Source organism: Bombina bombina, chromosome 4 (genome assembly GCF_027579735.1).
Source record: "Bombina bombina isolate aBomBom1 chromosome 4, aBomBom1.pri, whole genome shotgun sequence".
NCBI lineage: Eukaryota > Metazoa > Chordata > Amphibia > Anura > Bombinatoridae > Bombina > Bombina bombina.
The window spans coordinates 438,306,498-438,330,653 of record NC_069502.1 but is presented as its reverse complement, the minus strand read 5'-3'; the positions used below and the strand labels follow the sequence as shown (position 1 = coordinate 438,330,653).

At 39.7% G+C, this 24,156-nt stretch overlaps 1 protein-coding gene across 1 annotated transcript in view; it reads right to left on the bottom strand.

Moving 5' to 3' along the window:
• The window catches only part of LOC128656394 (dynein light chain Tctex-type protein 2B-like), a 42,716-nt gene that overhangs the window by 15,802 nt on the left and 2,758 nt on the right, over window positions 1-24,156 (bottom strand). The window contains exons 2-3 of the mRNA XM_053710272.1: window positions 1,610-1,743; window positions 856-925 (exon numbers count right to left, since the gene is read on the bottom strand). Of these exons, the coding sequence (XP_053566247.1) occupies window positions 856-925; window positions 1,610-1,743 (204 nt within the window). The remainder of the gene's footprint in view (window positions 1-855; window positions 926-1,609; window positions 1,744-24,156) is intronic.

Here is a 24,156-nt window from a genome sequence, read left to right as displayed (position 1 = left end):
GAGGGGTGTATTTATAGGCATTTTGAGGTTTGGGAAACTTTGCCCCTCCTGGTAGGAATGTATATCCCATACGTCACTAGCTCATGGACTCTTGCTAATTACATGAAAGAAAAGGACATTTTATTCTAATGAAAATCCGGTGTTCTGTTCTGGATGAATGGATTTCAACTTTGCTATTTTCTACACAGCACCCCGGTACTACACATTTTGGATTGGTGAGTGCATTGCTTATATATATATATATATATATATATATATATATATATATATATATATATATATATATATATATATATATATATATATATATATATATATGTATTTAAGAATAAATAGAACATATTCTTCTATGTGAAGAACATTGGAATGTGAAATATTAATATTTTATGTTGGGTTAGCACAATATGGTTAAATGCGATCAGATTTGTGAGACTTCCCCCACTTTTCGCTTTCCATTGAAGCCTATGGGGGCAAACATTAACGCGGTAGTGATATTTTAACTTCGGCATTTTGCACGTATCAGGTTAGCGAACAAAAACATTTTACTTTCAAAATTGTAATATGCGCGCTACTCGACACGCGCAGAAAAACTAAGTGTAGTGAAAATAACCGCTCCATTTGTAATTTAATAATGGGTTTGTACGGAAAAGTATATTTTTGTTACGATTAACAGTATTAAGAAAATGTGTTCACCTTATTTGAAAACATTGGAGACCTCTGTCTATAAAAACATAAACCATTTATTTTATGTCAATAAATGTCTTAATTTCAGAAAAAGCAGCAAACCATTTCTTCCTACCTTTTTATTACAATTAGTATTGTTCCTCAACCATCTGATATATGCAAAATACTTACTTGACTCCTTCTCCTCTCTGTTCACCAATAACAACTTGCACCGCTAGTTTGTATCTGTCAAATGCCTTTTCTGAAGATTATGAAAAGAAATATATACAGATTATTATTTTTTTATGAACGAGAATTAAAAATTTAGGGTACCATAAATTTGTTTTTTTAAGGCTGTATTTATTTTAAAAAAAAGTGTCCAAACCACTGTTTAGAACCTGTGTGTGTATTAATGTGGCCAACTACCCTGCCCTGAAGCTATATTTTTTTCTATTTAATCACAGGCTATACAGTCCCATATCATCTGCCCCATGGAAAGATATCAGAGAACTCTTCTGCCTCTCTGCTTCTACAGCTCTCGGTTACTTATTCAGCAGGGGAGACCTACGAGACACAAGTAATCATGCACCCAATGCGGATCTAAACTTCTGTTTGCACAACATTTTTTTTTTTTAAATGAATTGGCAGGTGGTACAGCCAATTAGATGCTATACTGCCTGCTCCATTAAAAGTAAATATTATATTTTGGAATCCTCTCAAATTATTTGCCCTTCATTTGTTTTTGTTTTTTTAAATTTTACCTTTTGACAATTATATTGATCAAAGCCCTATGATATTTGTTAAGATGTTACAGCTATACTTTTATTTGTATTTCATAAATTTAATTTTATAGGTGAATATTAGTTAGTTATTTTTTTTAAATTATTTTAGCCACTCAAAATTTAATTTTTGTTAACTAGAATAATAAAATCCATTTTTTTGTTACCTTTGAGTTTGTCCTTTATTGTATCTGATAAAAAGCGTGTAAGCTGTGGGATCTCTTCAGGCACATACTGTTTATCTGCAAGCTCTTGCCTTAGCACTGATCGAATACACTCTTTTACTGCTGCCGTTCTAAATCTGCAAAGGAAAAAATACCACCATAAACTCATTATTATAGCACCGATATGTGGCCTATGACTATAATATCACAAACCACTACCAACATATTTAATGAGACTATCTTTAAAGGGGCATATTAAACACTAAATACATGTCATGCACCTCCCTCTAATTAAGGGTGCTGCCATTCTGGAACCTGCATATGTGCAGCAACTCTCCTTCAGATACATTCAAACATGTCAGCACTGCAATGCAAAGAAAGATACACTTCAAAATTGCGGCACCCATGGCTAGAGGGAGACGGTAAATAACCTCAATACTATGCTTCTAAAATTGTTTCATGTCCCTTTAAGTAACATTTTAGCTTAGACTATTGAGAATAGTTTGCAAGTTTGTAACAAACCTGATAAAAAAAAAAAAGAATGTTTAGCCTTTCTATAGCTCAAAGGTTTGCACAAAAACATGCACTAGATGGCGATCTAGGAACATGGTGTGTACGTACTAAAGAGTAGATTAGAATGTTCTAGTGAGCAGAACATCCATGCCACTCTCTGAGTTAAAGTGATGGTAAATTCGTATGTATTGCAAAACATATTCTAGATGCTCTTACTTTAACTAGCAGATCGATGTGCTTATATTTAAAAAAACATAATTTATGCTTACCTGATAAATTTATTTCTCTTGTAGTGTATCCAGTCCACGGATCATCCATTACTTATGGGATATTAACTCCTCCCCAACAGGAAGTGCAAGAGGATTCACCCAGCAGAGCTGCTATATAGCTCCTCCCCTAACTGCCATTACCAGTCATTCGACCGAAAACATGCAGAGAAAGGAAAACCATAGGGTGCAGTGGTGACTGTAGTTTAAAGGAAAAATTACCTGCCTTAAAGTGACAGGGCGGGCCGTGGACTGGATACACTACAAGAGAAATAAATTTATCAGGTAAGCATAAATTATGTTTTCTCTTGTTAAGTGTATCCAGTCCACGGATCATCCATTACTTATGGGATACCAATACCAAAGCTAAAGTACACGGATGACGGGAGGGACAGGCAGGCTCTTTATACGGAAGGAACCACTGCCTGAAGAACCTTTCTCCCAAAAACAGCCTCCGAAGAAGCAAAAGTGTCAAATTTGTAAAATTTGGAAAAAGTATGAAGAGAAGACCAAGTTGCAGCCTTGCAAGTCTGTTCAACAGAAGCCTCATTCTTAAAGGCCCAAGTGGAAGCCACAGCTCTAGTAGAATGTGCTGTAATTCTTTCAGGAGGCTGCTGTCCAGCAGTCTCATAGGCTAACCGTATTATGCTACGAAGCCAAAAGGAGAGAGAGGTAGCCGAAGCTTTTTGACCTCTCCTCTGACCAGAATAAACGACAAACAGGGAAGACGTTTGTCGAAAATCCTTAGTTGCCTGTAGATAAAATTTCAGGGCACGGACTACATCTAGATTGTGTAGCAGACGTTCCTTTTTCGAAGAAGGATTAGGACACAAAGATGGAACCACAATCTCTTGATTGATATTCCTGTTAGTGACCACCTTAGGTAGGAACCCAGGTTTAGTACGCAGAACTACATTGTCTGAATGAAAAATCAGATAAGGAGAATCACAATGTAAGGCAGATAACTCAGAGACTCTTCGAGCCGAGGAAATCGCCATTAAAAACAGAACTTTCCAAGATAACAACTTGATATCAATGGAATGAAGGGGTTCAAACGGAACCCCCTGTAAAACATTAAGAACTAAGTTCAAACTCCATGGTGGAGCAACAGTTTTAAACACAGGCTTGATCCTAGCTAAAGCCTGACAAAAAGCTTGAACGTCCGGAACTTCTGACAGACGTTTGTGTAAAAGAATGGACAGAGCTGAAATCTGTCCCTTTAAGGAACTAGCGGATAAACCCTTTTCTAAACCTTCTTGTAGAAAAGACAATATCCTCGGAATCCTAACCTTACTCCATGAGTAACTCTTGGATTCGCACCAATATAAGTATTTGCGCCATATCTTATGGTAAATCTTTCTGGTAACAGGCTTCCTAGCCTGTATTAAGGTATCAATAACTGACTCAGAAAAACCACGTTTTGATAAAATCAAGCGTTCAATTTCCAAGCAGTCAGCTTCAGAGAAATTAGATTTTGATGTTTGAAGGGACCCTGGATCAGAAGGTCCTGTTTCAGAGGTAGCGACCAAGGTGGACAGGATGACATGTCCACTAGATCTGCATACCAAGTCCTGCGTGGCCATGCAGGCGCTATTAGAATCACTGATGCTCTCTCCTGTTTGATTCTGGCAATCAATCGAGGAAGCATCGGGAAGGGTGGAAACACATAAGCCATCCCGAAGGTCCAAGGTGCTGTCAAAGCATCTATCAGAACCGCTCCCGGATCCCTGGATCTGGACCCGTAACGAGGAAGCTTGGCGTTCTGTCGAGACGCCATGAGATCTATCTCTGGTTTGCCCCAACGTCGAAGTATTTGGGCAAAGACCTCCGGATGAAGTTCCCACTCCCCCGGATGAAAAAAGTCTGACGACTTAAGAAATCCGCCTCCCAGTTCTCCACTCCCGGGATGTGGATTGCTGACAGGTGGCAAGAGTGAGACTCTGCCCAGCGAATTATCTTTGATACTTCCATCATTGCTAGGGAGCTTCTTGTCCCTCCCTGATGGTTGATGTAAGCTACAGTCGTTATGTTGTCCGACTGAAACCTGATGAACCCCCGAGTTGTTAACTGGGGCCAAGCCAGAAGGGCATTGAGAACTGCTCTCAATTCCAGAATGTTTATTGGTAGGAGACTCTCCTCCTGATTCCATTGTCCCTGAGCCTTCAGAGAATTCCAGACAGCGCCCCAACCTAGTAGGCTGGCGTCTGTTGTTACAATTGTCCAGTCCGGCCTGCTGAATGGCATCCCCCTGGACAGATGTGGCCGAGAAAGCCACCATAGAAGAGAATTTCTGGTCTCTTGATCCAGATTCAGAGTAGGGGACAAGTCTGAGTAATCCCCATTCCACTGACTTAGCATGCACAATTGCAGCGGTCTGAGATGTAGGCGTGCAAAGGGTACTATGTCCATTGCTGCTACCATTAAGCCGGTCACCTCCATGCATTGAGCTACTGACGGGTGTTGAATGGAATGAAGGACACGGCATGCATTTTGAAGCTTTGTTAACCTGTCTTCTGTCAGGTAAATCTTCATTTCTACAGAATCTATAAGAGTCCCCAAGAAGGGAACTCTTGTGAGTGGAAAGAGAGAACTCTTCTTTTCGTTCACCTTCCATCCATGCGACCTTAGAAATGCCAGTACTAACTCTGTATGAGACTTGGCAGTTTGAAAGCTTGAAGCTTGTATCAGAATGTCGTCTAGGTACGGAGCTACCCGCAATTCCTCGCGGTCTTAGTACCGCCAGAAGAGCACCCAGAACCTTTGTGAAGATTCTCGGAGCCGTAGCCAATCCGAATGGAAGAGCTACAAACTGGTAATGCCTGTCTAGAAAGGCAAACCTTAGATACCAGTAAAGATCTTTGTGAATCGGTATGTGAAGGTAAGCATCCTTTAAATCCACTGTGGTCATGTACTGACCCTTTTGGATCATGGGTAAAATTGTCCGAATAGTTTCCATTTTGAACGATGGAACTCTTAGGAATTTGTTTAGGATCTTTAAATCCAAGATTGGCCTGAAAGTTCCCTCTTTTTTGGGAACCACAAACAGATTTGAGTAAAACCCTTGTCCTTGTTCCGACCGCGGAACCGGATGGATCACTCCCATTAATAAAAGATCTTGTACGCAGCGTAGAAACGCCTCTTTCTTTATTTGGTTTGTTGACAACCTTGACAGATGAAATCTCCCTCTTGGGGGAGAGAATTTGAAGTCTAGAAGGTATCCCTGAGATATGATCTCTAACGCCCAGGGATCCTGGACATCTCTTGCCCAAGCCTGGGCGAAGAGAGAAAGTCTGCCCCCACTAGATCCGTTCCCGGATCGGGGGCCCTCGATTCATGCTGTCTTAGGGGCAGCAGCAGGTTTCCTGGCCTGCTTGCCCTTGTTCCAGGACTGGTTAGGTCTCCAGCCTTGTCTGTAGCGAGCAACAGCTCCTTCCTGTTTTGGTGCAGAGGAAGTTGATGCTGCTCCTGCTTTGAAATTACGAAAGGAACGAAAATTAGACTGTCTAGCCTTAGGTTTGGCTCTGTCTTGAGGCAGGGCATGGCCTTTACCTCCTGTAATGTCAGCGATAATTTCTTTCAACCCGGGCCCGAATAAGGTCTGCCCTTTGAAAGGTATATTAAGCAATTTAGAAGTAACGTCAGCTGACCAGGATTTTAGCCACAGTGCTCTGCGTGTCTGAATGGCGAATCCGGAATTCTTAGCCGTAAGTTTAGTTAAATGTACTACGGCATCTGAAATAAATGAGTTAGCTAACTTAAGGGCTTTAAGCTTGTGTGTAATCTCATCTAATGGAGCTGATTCAAGTGTCTCTTCCAGAGACTCAAACCAAAATGCTGCTGCAGCCGTGACAGGCGCAATGCATGCAAGAGGTTGCAATATAAAACCTTGTTGAACAAACATTTTCTTAAGGTAACCCTCTAACTTTTTATCCATTGGATCTGAAAAGGCACAGCTATCCTTCACCGGGATAGTGGTACGCTTAGCTAAAGTAGAAATTGCTCCCTCCACCTTAGGGACCGTTTGCCATAAGTCCCGTGTGGTGGCGTCTATTGGAAACATCTTTCTAAATATCGGAGGGGGTGAGAACGGCACACCGGGTCTATCCCACTCCTTAGTAACAATTTCAGTAAGTCTCTTAGGTATAGGAAAAACGTCAGTACTCGCCGGTACCAGCAAAATATTTATCCAACCTACACATTTTCTCTGGTATTGCAACTGTGTTACAATCATTCAGAGCCGCTAACACCTCCCCTAGTAATACACGGAGGTTTTCCAGCTTAAATTTAAAATTTGAAATATCTGAATCCAGTTTGTTTGGATCAGAACCGTCACCCGCAGAATGAAGCTCTCCGTCCTCATGTTCTGCAAATTGTGACGCAGTGTCTGACATGGCCCTAATATTATCAGCGCACTCTGTTCTCACCCCAGAGTGATCACGCTTACCTCTTAGTTCTGGTAATTTAGCCAAAACTTCAGTCATAACAGTAGCCATATCCTGTAATGTGATTTGTAATGGCCGCCCAGATGTACTCGGCGCTACAATATCAAGCACCTCCCGAGCGGGAGATGCAGGTACTGACACGTGAGGCGAGTTAGTCGGCATAACTCTCCCCTCGTTGTTTGGTGAAATATGTTCAATTTGTACAGATTGACTTATTTAAAGTAGCATCAATACAGTTAGTACATAAATTTCTATTGGGCTCCACTTTGGCTTTAGCACATATAGCACAGATATCTTCCTCTGAATCAGACATGTTTAACACACTAGCAAATAAACTAGCAACTTGGAAATACTTTTCAAGTAATTTACTATAATATGAAAACGTACTGTGCCTATAAGAAGCACAGAAAAAGTTATGACAGTTGAAAATTAATAAACTGAAAAGTTATAGCATCAAATCTTTGTAAAAAACACAATTTTAGCAAAGGATTGCTCCCATTAGCAAAGGATAACTAACCCTGATAGCTAACAGTGAGAGAGATCAGTAAACTGTCATAAATTAAATAAAACGACTGCCAAGTGGAAAAAAATAGTGCCCAAAACATTTTTTCACCCAGTACCTCAGAAAATTAAACGATTTTACATGCCAGCAAAAAACGTTTAACATTAATAAATTGAGTGTTATTAAAAAGCCTGTTGCTAGTCCCTGCAAATTAGGCTAAAGTTTTATGCATACAGTATAATTCCAGTGAAGTGCCATTCCCCAGAATACTGAAGTGTAAAATATACATACATGACAGCCTGATACCAGTTGCTGCTACTGCATTTAAGGCTGAGTTTACATTATATCGGTATGGCAGAATTTTCTCATCAATTCCATTGTCAGAAAATAATAAGCTGCTACATACCTCTTTGCAGATTATATCTGCCCGCTGTCCCCTGATCTGAAGTTTACCTCTCCTCAGATGGCCGAGAAACAGCAATATGATCTTAACTACTCCGGCTAAAATCATAGAAAAACTCAGGTAGATTCTTCTTCAAATTCTACCAGAGAAGGAATAACACACTCCGGTGCTATTATAAAATAACAAACTTTTGATTGAAGGTATGAAACTAAGTATAATCACCACAGTCCTCTCACACATCCTATCTATTCGTTGGGTGCAAGAGAATGACTGGTAATGGCAGTTAGGGGAGGAGCTATATAGCAGCTCTGCTGGGTGAATCCTCTTGCACTTCCTGTTGGGGAGGAGTTAATATCCCATAAGTAATGGATGATCCGTGGACTGGATACACTTAACAAGAGAAATAAACTTTTTTTACTTTGTTATTCCGTTTTTATTAGGGTAACCGTACAGTCTAATAATCTGCCTCTCTCTATATTTTTCACAGGGGCAGCTGTGATTGACATCGGTTTTAGCCAATCATCAGCTCACCATGCGCCCCATGTGAAATCGGACCTGCACGCTCCCGTGCTCTCAACTCACTCATTGCTATGGACGGCGCATGCGCAATTCTTACGCTAATTGCGCATCTCTAAATGATAATACTAATAATAATAATAATGAGTATTATCATTTAGAGATGCGCAATTAGCCTAAGAATTGCGCATGCGCAGTCCATAGCAATGAGTGAGTTGAGAGCACGGGAGCATGCAGGTCCGATTTCACATGGGGCGCATGGTGAGCTGATGTTTGGCTAAAACCGATGTCAATCACAGCTGCCCCTGTGAAAAATATAGAGAGAGGCAGATTATTAGACTGTACGGTTACCCTAATAAAAACGGAATAACAAAGTAAAAAAAGTTTATTTTTTTAAATATAAGCACATCGATCTGCTAGTTAAAAGTAAGAGCATCTAGAATATGTTTTGCAATACATACGAATTTACCATCACTTTAATATATACAGGATAACTGGACATGGAAATCAAAATGAAACTCATGATAAGGGGTGTACATTAAATAAATAATAAAAAAAAAAAGTTTTCCAGTTTGCCATTATATGTACCTTTTCTCTCCGTTTCCTTTATTGAAACTTAGCCCTTTTACAAGCATATCTAGGCTAAAGACACTCCACAAGTCTTGAGCACTATATAACATTGTTACAAACATTGTTGCAAACAGTTGCTGAGTGTTAACAAAGGATACGAAGAAACATTTGAAGACTTTACTTTATCTATAATTAGGACTTCCACATAAATTTAAGTAAAAGAAATAAATGTATCAGGTAAGCCTACATTTTGTTTTCTGTTATAAGGTGGTGAGAGTCTATGATCCAGTACTCCTGGGAACTAATACCCAAGTTGTGGAGTCCACAAGTAATGGTGGGCAGGACAAAAAGGCAGGCACCTAATTTACAGACACTTCTGCCTGGAGGCCTTTTTCTACCAAATGCTGCTTTAGAAGAAGCAAAAAACATAAGTGGAAAGATTCAGAAAAAGACTGACTGTGTTGCTGCTTTGCAAATTTGCAGAATTCTCATTTTTGAAGGCCCAGGAAGATTAAACTGATCTTTAAGAATGGCCTCGGAAAACACTTTGGGGAGGACCCTCCAAGTAAGCCTTGAGAATCAGAAGTTTTAGCCAAGAAGCTAAAGAATCTGCAGTGACCTTTTAACCTTTACGTCAGTGCTTGACAAATCTGATTAAAAATTAGGAGCCAGTAAGACTATTTAGGAGCCAGGCATATTTTTAGGAGCCAGACAGTTGGATTTGTATATAGACATATGGAAAATAACCTAAAAAGGTAGGAGCCAGGAGTAAAATTCTAGCAGCAAGGGGGTGGAGCCTACTCTCAAAGCAGCAGGACGCATCTCAGTGAAGCTCCTGGAGATTAAAATATTTTAATCAAGTTACATACCACAAATCTACATTATTTTACACTTTTGTGTTCACTTTTCAGCTAAAGTTAGGATAATCTCTAGAGCTGAAGTCACTACAATGTTTTCGCCTATGTTCTTTGGGATAGCTACGCAGTAGACATTCTACAAGGGCCTAGTAGCCATTTTGTCATTGGATGTTATCAAGCAGTCGATTGATTACAGTCAACGACTCAGAGAAGGATACTAAGCGTAGGTCTGGGGCTGCCGCATAACCCCACCCCCCCCCAAACTTCGGGGTTAAATATCCTGCAATAGGATAAACAAAAAGGTAACCTGCTATTATAATTTTAACAGTCTCCGGGAGACTACAATGGAGGCGCTAGCTAGATGGGAGCATCGAGTGACGCAAGTCATTCAAAACTACCACCAGAGTCTGCTGAAAGACCTCTGTGATCTACTTTGTACACCACAGCTAATTCGGTGAAGCGCAAGTTCGGCTCGCCTCAAAAGTATGCTTGCGATGCCACACCAGTTCAATTGGACTTGGTTTCCACACAAACGGCACAACACTTCGAACAGACATCCTGTCAATATCATGATACTACAGACCTCTCATTAACTTATACTATGAGGTTGTCTTCTGCTCGAGTGTATGATCCGGAACCTAAGGGTAAGACTAGGGCCCTATCTAACAGATCGGAACATTACCTACCTCAGACATCCTGGCGCCATGTTACCCCTGAGCTCCCAACAAAGAGACTTTTCCCTAAACAGCCAGGTCAGCGTTTTGAGCCACAAGGGAGTAGGCTAAACCATAGTCTGCTCATGTGCCCAGTAAGCCTATCCTCCTTTGTGAGACCACCGCATAAAGGAAAACTAAATTTATGCTTACCTGATAAATTGATTTCTTTTATGGTAAGACGAGTCCACGGATTCATCCTTTACTTGTGGGGATATTATCCTTCCCTACAGGAAGTGGCAAAGAGCACCACAGCAGAACTGTCTATATAGCTCCTCCTTTAGCTCCACCCCCCAGTCATTCGACCGAAGGTACAGGAAGAAAAAGGAGAAACTACAAGGTGCAGAGGTGACTGAGTTTAACTCAAAAAAAATATAATCTGTCTTAAAATGACAGGGGCGGGGCCGTGGACTCGTCTTACCATAGAAGAAATCAATTTATCAGGTAAGCATAAATTTAGTTTTTTTCTATATAGGTAAGATGAGTCCATGGATTCATCCTTTACTTGTGGGATACAATACCAAAGCTACAGGACACGGATGAACGGGAGGGACAAGACAGATGGTTTAAACAGAAGGCACCACTGCTTGAAGAACTTTTCTCCCAAAACAGCCTCTGAAGAAGCAAAGGTATCAAACTTGTAAAATTTGGAAAAGGTATGAAGCGAAGACCAAGTCGCAGCCTTACAAACCTGTTCAACAGAAGCATCATTTTTAAAAGCCCATGTGGAAGCCACTGCTCTAGTAGAGAGAGCTGTAATTCTTTCAGGAGGCTGCTGTCCAGCAGTCTCGTATGCCAAACGGATGATGCTTTTCAGCCAAAAGGCCAGAGAGGTAGCCGTAGCTTTTTAACTCTACGTTTTCCAGAATAGACAACAAACAAAGAAGAAGCTTGACGGAAATCTTTGGTCACTTGCAAGTAAATTTTTAAAGCACAAACCACGTCCAAGTTGTGCAATAGACGCTCCTTCTTAGAGGAGGGATTAGGACACAGAGAAGGAACAACAATTTCCTGATTAATATTCTTTTTAGTAACAACCTTAGGAAGGAATCCAGGTTTGGTACGCAAAACCACCTTATCAGCATGGAAAACAAGATAAGGTGAGTCATATTGCAATGCAGATAGTTCAGAAACTCTTTGAGCCGAAGAGATAGCAACTAAAAACAGAACTTTCCAAGATAAAAGCTTAATATCTATGGGAATGCATAGGTTCAAATGGAACCCCTTAAAGAATCTTAAGAACTAAATTCAAACTCCATGGCGGAGCAACAGGTTTAAACATAGGCTTGATTCTAACTAAAGCCTGACAGAACGACTGAACGTCTGGAACATCTGCCAGAAGTTTGTGCAGTAGAATTGGATAAGAGGAGATATCTGTCCCTTTAAGGAACTAGCTGATAGGACTAAATCCTAGGAATCCTGATCTTTCTCCATGAGTAGCCTTTGGATCGCACCAATAAAGATATTTACGCCATATATTATGATAAATTTTCCTGGTGACAGGCTTTCGAGCCTCAATCAAGGTATCTATGACCGACTCAGAGAACCCGCGCTTGGATAAGATCAAGCGTTCAATCTCCAAGCAGTCAGTCGCAGAGAAACTAGATTGGATGCTTGAACGGGACCTTGAATCAGAAGGTCCTGTCTCAGTGCAGAGTCCATGGGTGGAAGAGATGACATGTCCACCAGGGTCTGCATACCAAGTCCTGGCGTGGCCACGCAGGTGCTATCAAACTCAACCGAAGCTCTCTCCTGTTTGATTCTGGCAATCAAACGAGGAAAGGAGAGGAAATGGGTGGAAACACATGGTGGAAACACATAAGCCAGGTTGAACGACCAGGGTACTGCTAGAGCATCTATCAGGACTGCGTGAGGATCCCTTGACCTGGACCCGTATCGAGGAAGTTTGGCATTCCTGACGAGACGCCATCAGATCCAATTCTGGTGTGCCCCATTGCTGAATCAATTGTGCAAACACCTCCGGATGGAGTTACCACTCCCCCGGATGAAAAGTCTGACGACTTAGAAAATCCGCTTCCCAGTTCTACCACTCCTGGGATATAGATTGCTGATAGATTGAATTATTGAATTATTTTGGTAACCTCTATCATCGCTAGAGAACTCTTTGTTCCCCCCTGATGATGATATATGCTACAGTCGGTGATATTGTCCCGACTGGAATCTTATGAATCTGGCCGACGCCAGCTGAGGCCACGCCTGAAGCGCGTTGAATATCGCTCTCAGTTCTAGAATATTTATCGGGAGGAGAGCTTCCTCCTGAGTCCACAATCCCTGTGCTTTCAGGGAATTCCAGACTGTACCCCAGCCCAATAGGCTGGCGTCCGTCGTCACTATGACCCACGCTGGCCTGCGGAAACACATTCCCTTGGACAGATGATCCTGCGACAACCACCAAAGAAGAGAGACTCTGGTCTCTTGGTCCATGATTTATCTGAGAGATAAATCTGCATAATCCCCATTCCACTGTTTGAGCATGCAAAGTTGCAGTGGTCTGAGATGCAAGCGAGCAAACGGAACTATGTCCATTTACCGCTACCATTAAACCGATTACCTCCATACACTGAGTCACTGACGGGCGAGGAATGGAATGAAGAGCTCGGCAGATGGATAAATCTTTGAATACCTGACCTCCGTCAGAAAAATTCTCATGTCCACCAAATCTATCAGAGTTCCCAGAAATGGAACTCTTGTGAGAGGGATAAGTGAACTCTTTTTACGTTCACCTTCCACCCGTGAGATCTTAGAAAAAGCCAACACGATTGTCCGTGTGAGACTTGGCTAGTTGGTAAGGTCGACGCCTGGATTAAGATATCGTCCAGATAAGGCTATGCCCCGCGGCCTTAGGACCCGCCATAAGGGACCCTAGCACCTTTGTGAAAATTCTGGGACCGTGGGCCAACCCGAAGGGAAGAGCCACAAACTGGTAATGCTTGTCCAGCAAGGCGAACCTGAGGAACTGGTGATGATCTTTGTGGATAGGAATGTGTTAGATACGCATCCTTTAAGTCCACGAAGGTCATATATTGACCCTCCTGGATCATTGGCAAAATAGTCCGAATGGTCTCCATCTTGAAGGATGGGACTCTGAGGAATTTGTTTAGGATCTTGAGATCCAAATTTTTTGTCTGAAAGTTCCCTCTTTTTTGGGAACCACAAACAGATTGGAGTAGAATCCTTGCCCCTGTTCTGTATCTGGAAAATGGGCAGATCACTCCCATGGAATATAGGTCTTCTACACAGCGTAAGAACGCCTCTCTTTTTGTCTGGTTTACAGACAATTGAGAAAGATGGAATCTCCCCCTTGGGGGAGAATCTTTGAAATCTAGAAGATACCCCTGGGTTACTATTTCTAAAGCCCAGGAGTCCTGAACGTCTCTTGCCCAAAAGCCTGAGTGAAGAGAGAAAGTCTGCCCCCTACTAGATCCGGTCCCGGATCGGGGGCTACCCCTTCATGCTGTCTTGGTGGCAGCAGCTGGCTTCTTGGCCTGTTACACCCTTGTTCCAAGTCTGTTAGGTCTGCGGCAGGGGAAGAGGAACCACCTTTGAAGTTTCGAAAGGAACGAAAATTATTTTGTTTGGTCCTCATCTTATTCGTCTTATCCTGAGGAAGGGCAATGGCCTTTTCCTCCAGTGATGTCTGAAATGATCTCTTTCAGTTCAGGCCCGAATAGGGTCTTAACCTTGAAAAGGATGGCTAAAGCTTAGCTTTTGATGACACATCAGCAGACCAGGACTTAAGCCATAACGCTCTGCGTGCTAAAAATGGCAAAACCTGAATTCTTTCGCCGCTAATTTAGCCTATTGAAAAGCGGCATCTGTAATGAAAAAATTAGCTAGCTTGAGAGTCCTAATTCTATCCAGAATATCCTCTAATGGAGTCTCAACCTGAAGAGCCTCTTCCAGAGCCTCGAACCAAAAGGACGCTGCAGTAGTTACAGGAACAATGCACGCTATAGGTTGGAGAAGAAAACCTTGATGAACAAATATTTTCTTCAGGAGACCCTCTAATTTTTTTACCCATAGGATCTTTGAAAGCACAACTGTCCTCAATAGGTATAGTTGTACACTTAGCCAGGGTAGAAATAGCTCCCTCCACCTTAGGGACCGTCTGCCACGAGTCCGCACGGCATCTGATATGGGAAACATTTTCTTAAAAGTAGGAGGGGGAGTGAACAGAATACCTGGTCTATTCCACTCCTTAGTAACAATTTCCGAAATCCTCTTAGGGACCGAAAAACATCAGTGTAGGCAGGGAACCTCTAGGAATTTGTACATTTTACACAATTTCTCTGGAACTACAATCATCCAGAGTCGCTAAAACCTCCCTAGCAATAAGTGGAGGTGTTCTAGTTTAAATTTAAAACCCGTCATATCTGAATCTGTCTGAGGGAACATATTTTCAGAAATCTCTCCCTCAGCCAGCAAATCCCTCACTTCAGAAAATTGTGAGGGTACATCTGATATAGCTAATAAAGCGTCAGAGGGCTCAGCGTTTGTTCTCACATCAGACCTACTGCGCTTCCCCTGCAACCCAGGCAGCTGTGAGGGTAGTATTCATAACTGCGGCCATATCTTGCAGGGTGAAAGAATTAGACGCACTAGAAGTACTTGGGCGTCGTTTGTGCGGGCGTTAACGGTTGTGACACTTGGGGAGAATTAGATGGCATAACCTGATTCTCTTCTGACTGAGAATCATCCTGCGACATACTTTTAGTAGCTAAAATATGTTCTTTACAATTTATTGAACTTTCAGTGCATGAGGGACACATTCTAAGTGGGGGTTCCACAATGGCTTCTATAACATATTGAATATTGACTTTCCTCAATGTCAGACATGTTGAACAGGCTAGTAATGACTACAAACAAGCATGAAAACACTTTATTTATTTAGTGAAAAAAATAACAAATCTTAAAAAACGGTACTGCGCCTTTTAAAAGAAAAAAAAGCATACACGTTCTGCAAAACACTCTAAACATGCACCAAATTTTTCAAAATTTTGTATGTAGACCCACTATAGGTAGTTAAGATTGCACCACAATTTTTTTTAACAATTAACCCCTTAATGTCCAAACCGGATCGAAAATAGGCCCAGATCCGGAAAAAGACCCCTCAGCACCTTGCCACAGCCCTGCTGTGGCCCTACCTGCCCTCAGGGATCGAAAATATGGGGTAAAAGCTTCAATTTGGCCCAAAACATAGAACAGGGCCCTCAGAAGTTAGAGCTTGCTGCTTGCTGACAACTGCGCATCTGAGGCGTGAAAATAGGCCCCGCCCATCTCACTCGATGTTTCCTCAGCCTTAAAGAACTGCACCAGAGCAGTTATAACTAGCCATGTGGGGTTCCAAAACCCTAAAGTTAAGCCATGTGTGCCCTAATAAAGTTGCCCAAAACGTTTATTGCCCACAAAAATGTTAAAGCACTCCCATCCAAAAAACGTTTGCTCACAAACATTTGTCATTCAGTGTAAACATATATGTAATTGGCCCCATATGCAAGCTAAGTAATGCCCTTCTTTTATCTCTAGGATTACTGCTTACCCTCCTGCGTATAATGTCAGCCTTTCTGAAATACACAGTCTCTCCAGAAAAAATATTACTGAACATACCTCATTGCTGCATAGCATGAAAACCGTTCCTCACACTGAAGTTTCCTGTACTCCTCAGCCTCTGTGGGAACAGCAAATGGACCTTAGTTACAAATGCTAAGATCATCATCCTCTCAGGCAGCAGTCTTCATCCATCTGCTGCCTGAGAGTAAATAGTACAAACCTGGTTTCATTTAAAAATAACAAACTCTTGATTGAAGAAATTAAAAACTAATATTTATCACCTCTTTCACTTTACCCTTCCTAGTACTTAGAGTAGGCAAAGAGAATGACTGGGGGTGGAGCTAAGGGAGGAGCTATATAGACAGCTCTGCTGTGGTGCTCTTTGCCACTGTCCTGTAGGGAAGGATAATATCCCACAAGTAAAGGATGAATTTGTGGACTCGTCTTACCTATATAGAAGAAAAATCCATATTTTGAAGGTCCCTTTCCTATGCCCATCGGATCTGTACGGTTGCGACAAGCAGCAGCTAGGCGACACTCTCATAGGAATTAAACTGCAGAGAGCTGGTGTGGGGTAAGAAAGTATTCTTACAGTCCAGCTCTTAAGAACTCCCCCGTTTAAGTTCTACATAGGTGCTTCTCCACTAGACGGAACCTTTTTATGAGGACCATGCGGTCTGAGACCTCAAGTTCATTGTTTATCCAGGGATCTAACGTTTGAGAGACCTGATACTAACTGTGTATCTTCTACTTTTCTCATCAACCTGCCCTCACAGTTTAAAAAAAAAAAAATGCATTAAACTTAATTTACCTGTTCTTTGTCCTAATCAGAATTGCACCAGTGTATGTTTGTAAACATAGTTTATTAATAATTGTCCAATGATATTTTATACATATGATGTCAAAGGTGGGGTAAATATATCTACTAGCCATCATTTTGTGTTTGAGATGGGTAGCAATGCAGTGTTTATAACCCCAATATTTTAAAGATGTCTATTACTTTAATCAGCTCTAAGAAGGCTTACAGTTATTTAGGCTAAGTTGACTTTCACTAATTTTGCTGGTAAATATGTATTGAACGCTCCTGTCAAATTACTATGGCCCCCTCCTCATTCTATTTTGCAATTAAGATATGTGATAAATATATAGCTAGATATGTAAACGGTGCGTCCTATGGCTGTACACAGATATTGTAGAAAGAGGAATTGATGTGCACACATTGTACAGAATCAACTATTTCTATTTGATGTTATAATTCTCTGTATGTGAAAAGAAAAACCAATGCCATTTATTTTACCAAGCTGTGCTGCTAGCGGCCGTGGCAGCATGGCACTTCTATAAGGAAGCCTATTTTAGGTATTAATAAGACCTAAACTCCTTTCAAAACATCAGTTGAACACATTATATTGCACACAGCTCACATATCTCTAGATAGAGAGTCATTCCTCTACTCTTTAGCCTAATGACTATTTCCAGTTCTCAACAGCTTAGCTGATATATAAATGTGAAATTTCGTTATAGATATGACTATCAGTGTGCTTTTCCACACAGTGTATTCACCCTAATATGTTCCCTTTAACATTTATCCTAAGCACAATATCACCAGGTTTTAATTAATCCCATGTAAAATTAATACATGCTCCTGTATCCCTTTTGACTTTAGTCAAGATCCCAATATCATCTCACTTTGGATGCACCAATAGCCCAAACTTGCCTCCTTAAATATACCCCAACCTAGAGGTCTCAGATCCACTCTAATTCACAATTTTATCTCACTGTACCCTAACCCATCCACTAAAGATTCATTGCGTTATTTTCTCCTATATTTATCTATACCATTTAACATTGTAATAATTGATTCTCCCTCTCTGATACAAAACTATACCTATATGTACTATGGCCCATAAGTGGCTGCTTCATAAACTAATAGTCCTCTACCCTGCACCATAAGAGTCATATGGTCCCAGAGTGGCCTTTAGTATAATTAGAGGACCCTGTACTATATCTAAAAAAAAATTGAGGTTTTAGACGATACATGTACCAACATCATCGCCAAGTCTGTTTTTTGTTTATGGTAGATATGCTTATGTGGTTGCAAGGTACATGTATAGATAATTACCAACCTGTCTAATTGCAAATATCCACCAGATGACCTATTACCATGTTACCAATTATTGTTTAACTATACACTTACTTAAGTTGACTTTTTTGATTGCATAACCACGGTTATAGTGGTATGTCTATATGTTGTTATCTATGCAAACCTCTATAAAAAATATATATAAAAAAAAAAAATGGCAGCCAGGGACTCCCAGGCTCCTGGGTTTGTCAAGCCCTGCTTTCCGTGGACCTGAGAAAAGAATAAATAGATTAGAAGATTGGCTAAAATCTTTTTGTAGTTTGCAGGAGAAACATTAAAGCCCTAAAACCATTCAAATTATGTAAAAGTTTTTCCTTACAATTTTGAAGGTTAGGAGAAAGATAAGGGAACAATAAATTTACCTACCGACAGATGTTATCAGAAGACACAACTTTTTTCATAAAAGTTCAATTTTATCCTTATAAGACCGCTTAATCCTTGTGGAAGATGAGATAAAGAGGGTCACAAGAAAGAGCAGACAGATCAGAAGCCCTTCTGGCAGATGATATAGCTAGAAGAAAAATACTTTCCATGATAATAACTGGATGTCCAAACTATGCATCTATTCAAAAAGTGAAACCTGTAAAAGTCGTAGAACCAAATTTAGCTTCATCATAGCTACAGAACTGCGAGTTCCCCATGGTGATTGATATATGCCACCAGCTGTGATATTGCTTGATTGAAAGGGAAGGGAAAGTCTCTTCTTTCAGGAGAGGCCAACTCTAAAAAGCCCTGGAGTTAGGATGCTTATTAGTAACCTCGCGCCTGAGGAGACCAACATCCCTGTTCTCTACTAGACCCCCCATACTGCAATTGTGATAATGGTCCATGTTGGACTGACAAACAAAATGGATTTGTTCTTTATTCCAACAGGACAAAGAATTCCTTGTAGCTGGACCCAAAAAGATCCCTTTAGAAGCATGTTGACTGTAACTTTGATTGCCTTTGATCTGAGAAGGAAAGTCTCATAGTTATTGAGTCTATAATGACACCTAGAAAGGAGACTCTGTTTGAAGAAATAAGGAACTCTTGGGAATGTTAATACTCCAGCCATGGTTGCGAAGAAACAAACAAAAAACAAACAAACTTGTAGTTATTAGATATTGCTAAAGGAAAAAAGATAAAGCATGTACCAATATATCATCCAGGTATGGTGCCACTGAAATAGTAAAAAAACTGGCTTCTTAGATTACGCTAATACTATAAGCTAAATGGACACAAAAAAAATGCAGCAATGTATCAAATAGCAACGTGTCAACAAATATAATATAAAACAATAATTTAATAAAATAAGCACTATGTGTACACAAAATATAATGCACTATTTCATAACAATATAAAAATCACATACTCCAGATCACATAAAAAAATGCAAGCATACATATAAATCAGTTTCAGAGAAGAGTCCTTGATGTTATACAGTCCCTCTGTGATTCAAATGTGCGCTAAAAGCAAAAAGAGACAGCGTTCTTTGAACACAAGATAAAAGTACGGAAAATAAGGTGTATTTTTTTACTTACACCATAAACTCTCTGTATTAGCGCTGTGTGTATGAATACTTGTCCAAACTTAATGGCCGATTCCTGGCATTGGCAGATTGGGATGTCTATGCAGCCCTAACTCTGGTCTCCGCTTTAATGACTTCTCCCAGTCTTTTTGGATACTCCGTCTGAGATTGGTGGCAGGCCACAAGGTACACCAACAGCCTAAAGCAACGGGTTTCAACTTTGGTCAAGTCTTTCTCAAGCTCTGATGTCTAAGATTCATTCTCATGCTTATATTGGGATCTTAAGGTGGAACTAGCTCCAAATAGTTTATAGTTTTAAAATGTAAAAGGTGTATTTAGAATAAAAAAATTAAATTATATAAATTAAATTTATATATTTACTGTATTATGTCAATAGATATTTATATATGTCCCGTATAAGTATTTGGAATGCTCAGAACTTCAGTAACAATTACCCTACCTAAAAGCCTAACCCAAAAGGGTTTATATATAAGAATAATTAAAACAAACAGATACTCATATTCCACTATCTTACATCATGATATCTAGATAAAAAAAAAATGTATATTATAGAAAACGCATCATGAAAAAAATTATAGGAATAGATCAATAAAAAACGATAAAAAGGCTATAAAAAGCTATTCATTTCTAACTCTAATGTAATCATTTAGGTTTTAAAGTACTCAGTTTATATATCCATTTGGACTCTAGTTTCAATAATTCATTATGTTTATTCCCCCTCTCCAATTTATGTTTAGTTTAGCTATCCCTGTGTAGTAGAAGCCATTTAGTATCAGCTCCATTACATTTTAGAAAATGATGTGGGATTGGTAGTTCTTTATTTCTGTGTCCGCATTCTCGATAGATAATAAATGTTCCCTGATGCCACTGAAATACCCTGAGCTCTTATTACAGACAAAAAAGAGTTCTCAGACGTTTTGTAAAAATTCCGGGAGCAGTAGCCAGACAAAACGAAGAGCAACAAAATGAAAATATCTGTCCTGAAAGACAAATCTTAGGAACTGGAGGATGGTCTTTGTGGATAGAAATATGAAAAGAAAGCAATTTTCAACTCTATCATGGACATATATTGCCCTTGTTTCCATTTTGAAAATAGGAACCCTCGAAAAACTTGTTCAAACATTGCAAATCCAGAATAGGCATGAAAGTTCCTTCTTTTTTGGGAACTATGAAAAGGTTGGATTAAAAAACCATGGCCTTGTCCTGATATCGAAAAGGAACTATCACTCCCAAGAGTTCTAGGATCTTGAGAACAAAGATAAAAGCTTCAGCCTTTACAGGGTCCTTTGGAACATGGGACAGAAGAAAAAACTTCCCTCTGGGAGGCCTTAATGATGGAACACCTTTAAGTTGATGTTGATCCAATTTGGGTAGATTTCCAGGAAGATCCAGAAGAATCGTGCTTTTGGGGAGAGGAGGATTATCTTTCGTTCCTTGACTGATGAAAGGAACAAAAGCAATTAGTAGCTCTGTTATTTCCCTTAGACCTTTTGTCCTGAGGGAGAAAAGATCCTTTACCTACAGTAACTGAAGAGATTATGGGGATCTAACCCAGGCCAAAAAAAAAAGAAAAAGAAGAGATAATAATCTAGATTTTTAAACCATGGCAGCTAACCATGATTTAAGCCACAGGGCTCTTCTGGTAAAACAGACAGAGAATGTCATATCCTTAGCATTGATTTTAATAATGTCAATATTTGCATCAAAGATTAACGCATTTTCTGACCTAATAAGTTTCAAACAACAGAGAAATTCCTCCTCAATAGACCAATCTGAAAGCTAGGCAAATAAATTATCGTACCAGATACTGACAGTTGTCTGATATAAATAACCCACTTGAAGAAGAGCTTTTCTATGAAAACCACCAATTTTCTGTCCCTAGGGACACTAGTGCTGCCCCGCTATGTTCTATCCTTGGAGCTTCCCTTTATGCTTTTAAACAAGTTTTGAATAAAGTGTTTTTTTTTACCCATTGAATGAGTGGATCGTTGCTTTCTACAGGCAAATGACATAGCCTATCCTCTGCGGGGAGAGCTTGGTGCCAGCTCAGTGCCATTACTGAGACCATTGAGGCGCTCCACAAGGTTCTGGTTCCGATGTCAGGGTTAGGCTTTCCCCTGTTAGATCAGCAGATATATATGTTAAAGAGCAATCAATATAGGTTAAAAGGCGCTCTGCTATAGTTAGTCTTCTGATATATGAAAACATTTTTTGCCTTAATAGAGCTAACAGTTCTTAAATAGTAGCTGTATGTTGTTCTTATTGGTTTCTTTTGTAGAAAGCCTTCTTAATATTGTGTGTTGAAATAAAAAATTCCCTCTTACCAGCTAAGACCTCAATCATATGAGGTAAGATATCAGCTCTGTATGTGTAAAGGTGATTCAATCTTTCTTTCCCAAAATGGTGTCCCTTATGAATTCTTAATCTATTTCTTATCCCATTAGTTTGGCTGAGTCTTTATATTCAATGGTAACCCTGGACTCTCTGATGATCTTTCATGCGATGGTGAGAATCTTTTTTCCTTAGGTGTATGAACAGCCGGTTGGCAAGGATTCCCAGAGTTATGCAGGGAGGAAAAAAACACACATAGCGTTATACTCTCAGCTTCTTATAGGCAGAGCCTACTTAGTTCCCATCTTGTTTTCTGAGATGCTCGACAAATGTTCATCAGAAATCTCTGTTGTTCTTGGAACAAAACTTTAAAGCTAATGATAGATTATAATATATATAAATATATATATAAAATCAAAGTAAGCATAAAAAGAAACGGCAAACAACTTACTTGTGTTTCTTGCCTGCAGCTAGATATGAGTGTCACTATACAAAAGGGACATGAAAACCAACATTTTTCTTATATGATTTCGATAGAGTATATAATTTAAAATAAAAACTTTTAATTTACTTCTATAATCAAATTTACTTTGTTCTCTTGGTATCTTTCATTGAAAGCAGGAAGGTAGGGCTTAGGAGCATGCACTTGTCTGTAGAACTAGATGGAGCACTTCTGCAAGAATGTTGTACATTGTGCAGACACCGCTGCAATCTTGTGCTCAAAAGCATTCTTATAAATCTGCTGCCACCCTACCTACCTAGATATTCTCTTCAACAAAAAATACCAAGAGAACACAAATTTGATAACATAAATAATAAATCATAAAAAAAAAAATATGAGGTCTCATGTCATTTTAAAGGGACAATCCAGCCAAAATTGTAATCCACATGGATGCATTTCAGATTTAATAAGAAGCCTTTTTGTAATATGCATGTTTTAGCAAAAATTCCTTAATAAAAGCTATAGCTGTCTCAAAGTGTATTTAAGTATGCACCGTGCACCAGCATTTTAATCACAGCACTTGATCAGAGAGTCGCTGCTTGTTGCCATCTGATAATGGCTCAATTTGTTAACTACTGACATGATACAAGCCCCATTGGAGCTCTGAGCAGCTGCAGTATTTAAAATGTTGGTCAACTAAGAAAAGCTAGCAATGCTTCACATGCACGTGCAGAGAAAAATGTTAACGACTAAAACGGTGATAACCTTTACAAGAAGCATTTTTGCCAATACATTTATATTACAAATATGTTTCTACTCGAAGATGTAATTCATCTACGTGCATTGAAATTTTGACCGGAAAGTCCCTTTAAAGGGAAACTGAAACCTATTTTTTTTCTTTCAAGATTCAAATAAGCATGCAATTTTAAGCAACTTTCTAATTTACTCCTAGTATCAATTTGTCTTCGTCCTCTTGCTAACTTTATTTGAAAAGCAAGAATGTAAGTTTAGAAGCCAGCCCATTTTTGGTTCACAACCTGGGTTGTCTTTGCTGATTAGACATCACCATAAACAAGTACTGTCCTCCAGGGTGCTAAACCAAAAAATGGCAAAAAATGGCTGGGCTCCTTAGCTTAGATGCCTTCTGTTTCAAATAAAGATAGCAAGAGAACGAAGAAAATTTGCTCATCTCAATCAATACAGAAAAAATTTGGGTTTAGTATCCCTTTAAGTTATATTATGACATGTTTTTTTAGCAAAAGTCCTCTACTGAGTATTAGCAATAAACTAACTGCAGCAATTTTATTGTGTCTCCTAGAAACACTTTAAAGGAATATCTGATCTGTAGCGACCCCAGGCCAAAAAAAAAAAAAAAAAAAAGGTAAAATCCTTTAAAATGATAGATAATACATTCTGTTATGGTTTCTACTAAATAAACCACTGCTTATTGCTTATTTTATTACAACAATGATGAAACAGGCTGTTTTAGATCCCTTTAAAGGGACAATTTCAGATTCAATAGAACATACAATTTTAAAACAACTTTCCAAATTACTTCTATTAGAAAAATGTCTTTGTTTTCTTGTTATCCTTGTTGAAAAGCTGGAAGGTAAGTTCAGGAGTGTGCACGTGCCTGCAGTACTATATGGCAGCAGTTTTTTAACAATATTATACATTAGCAAGAGAACTAGATGGCAGCGCTATTTACTAACATGTAGTGATCCAGACATGTGCGCGCTACCTATATGGATATCTT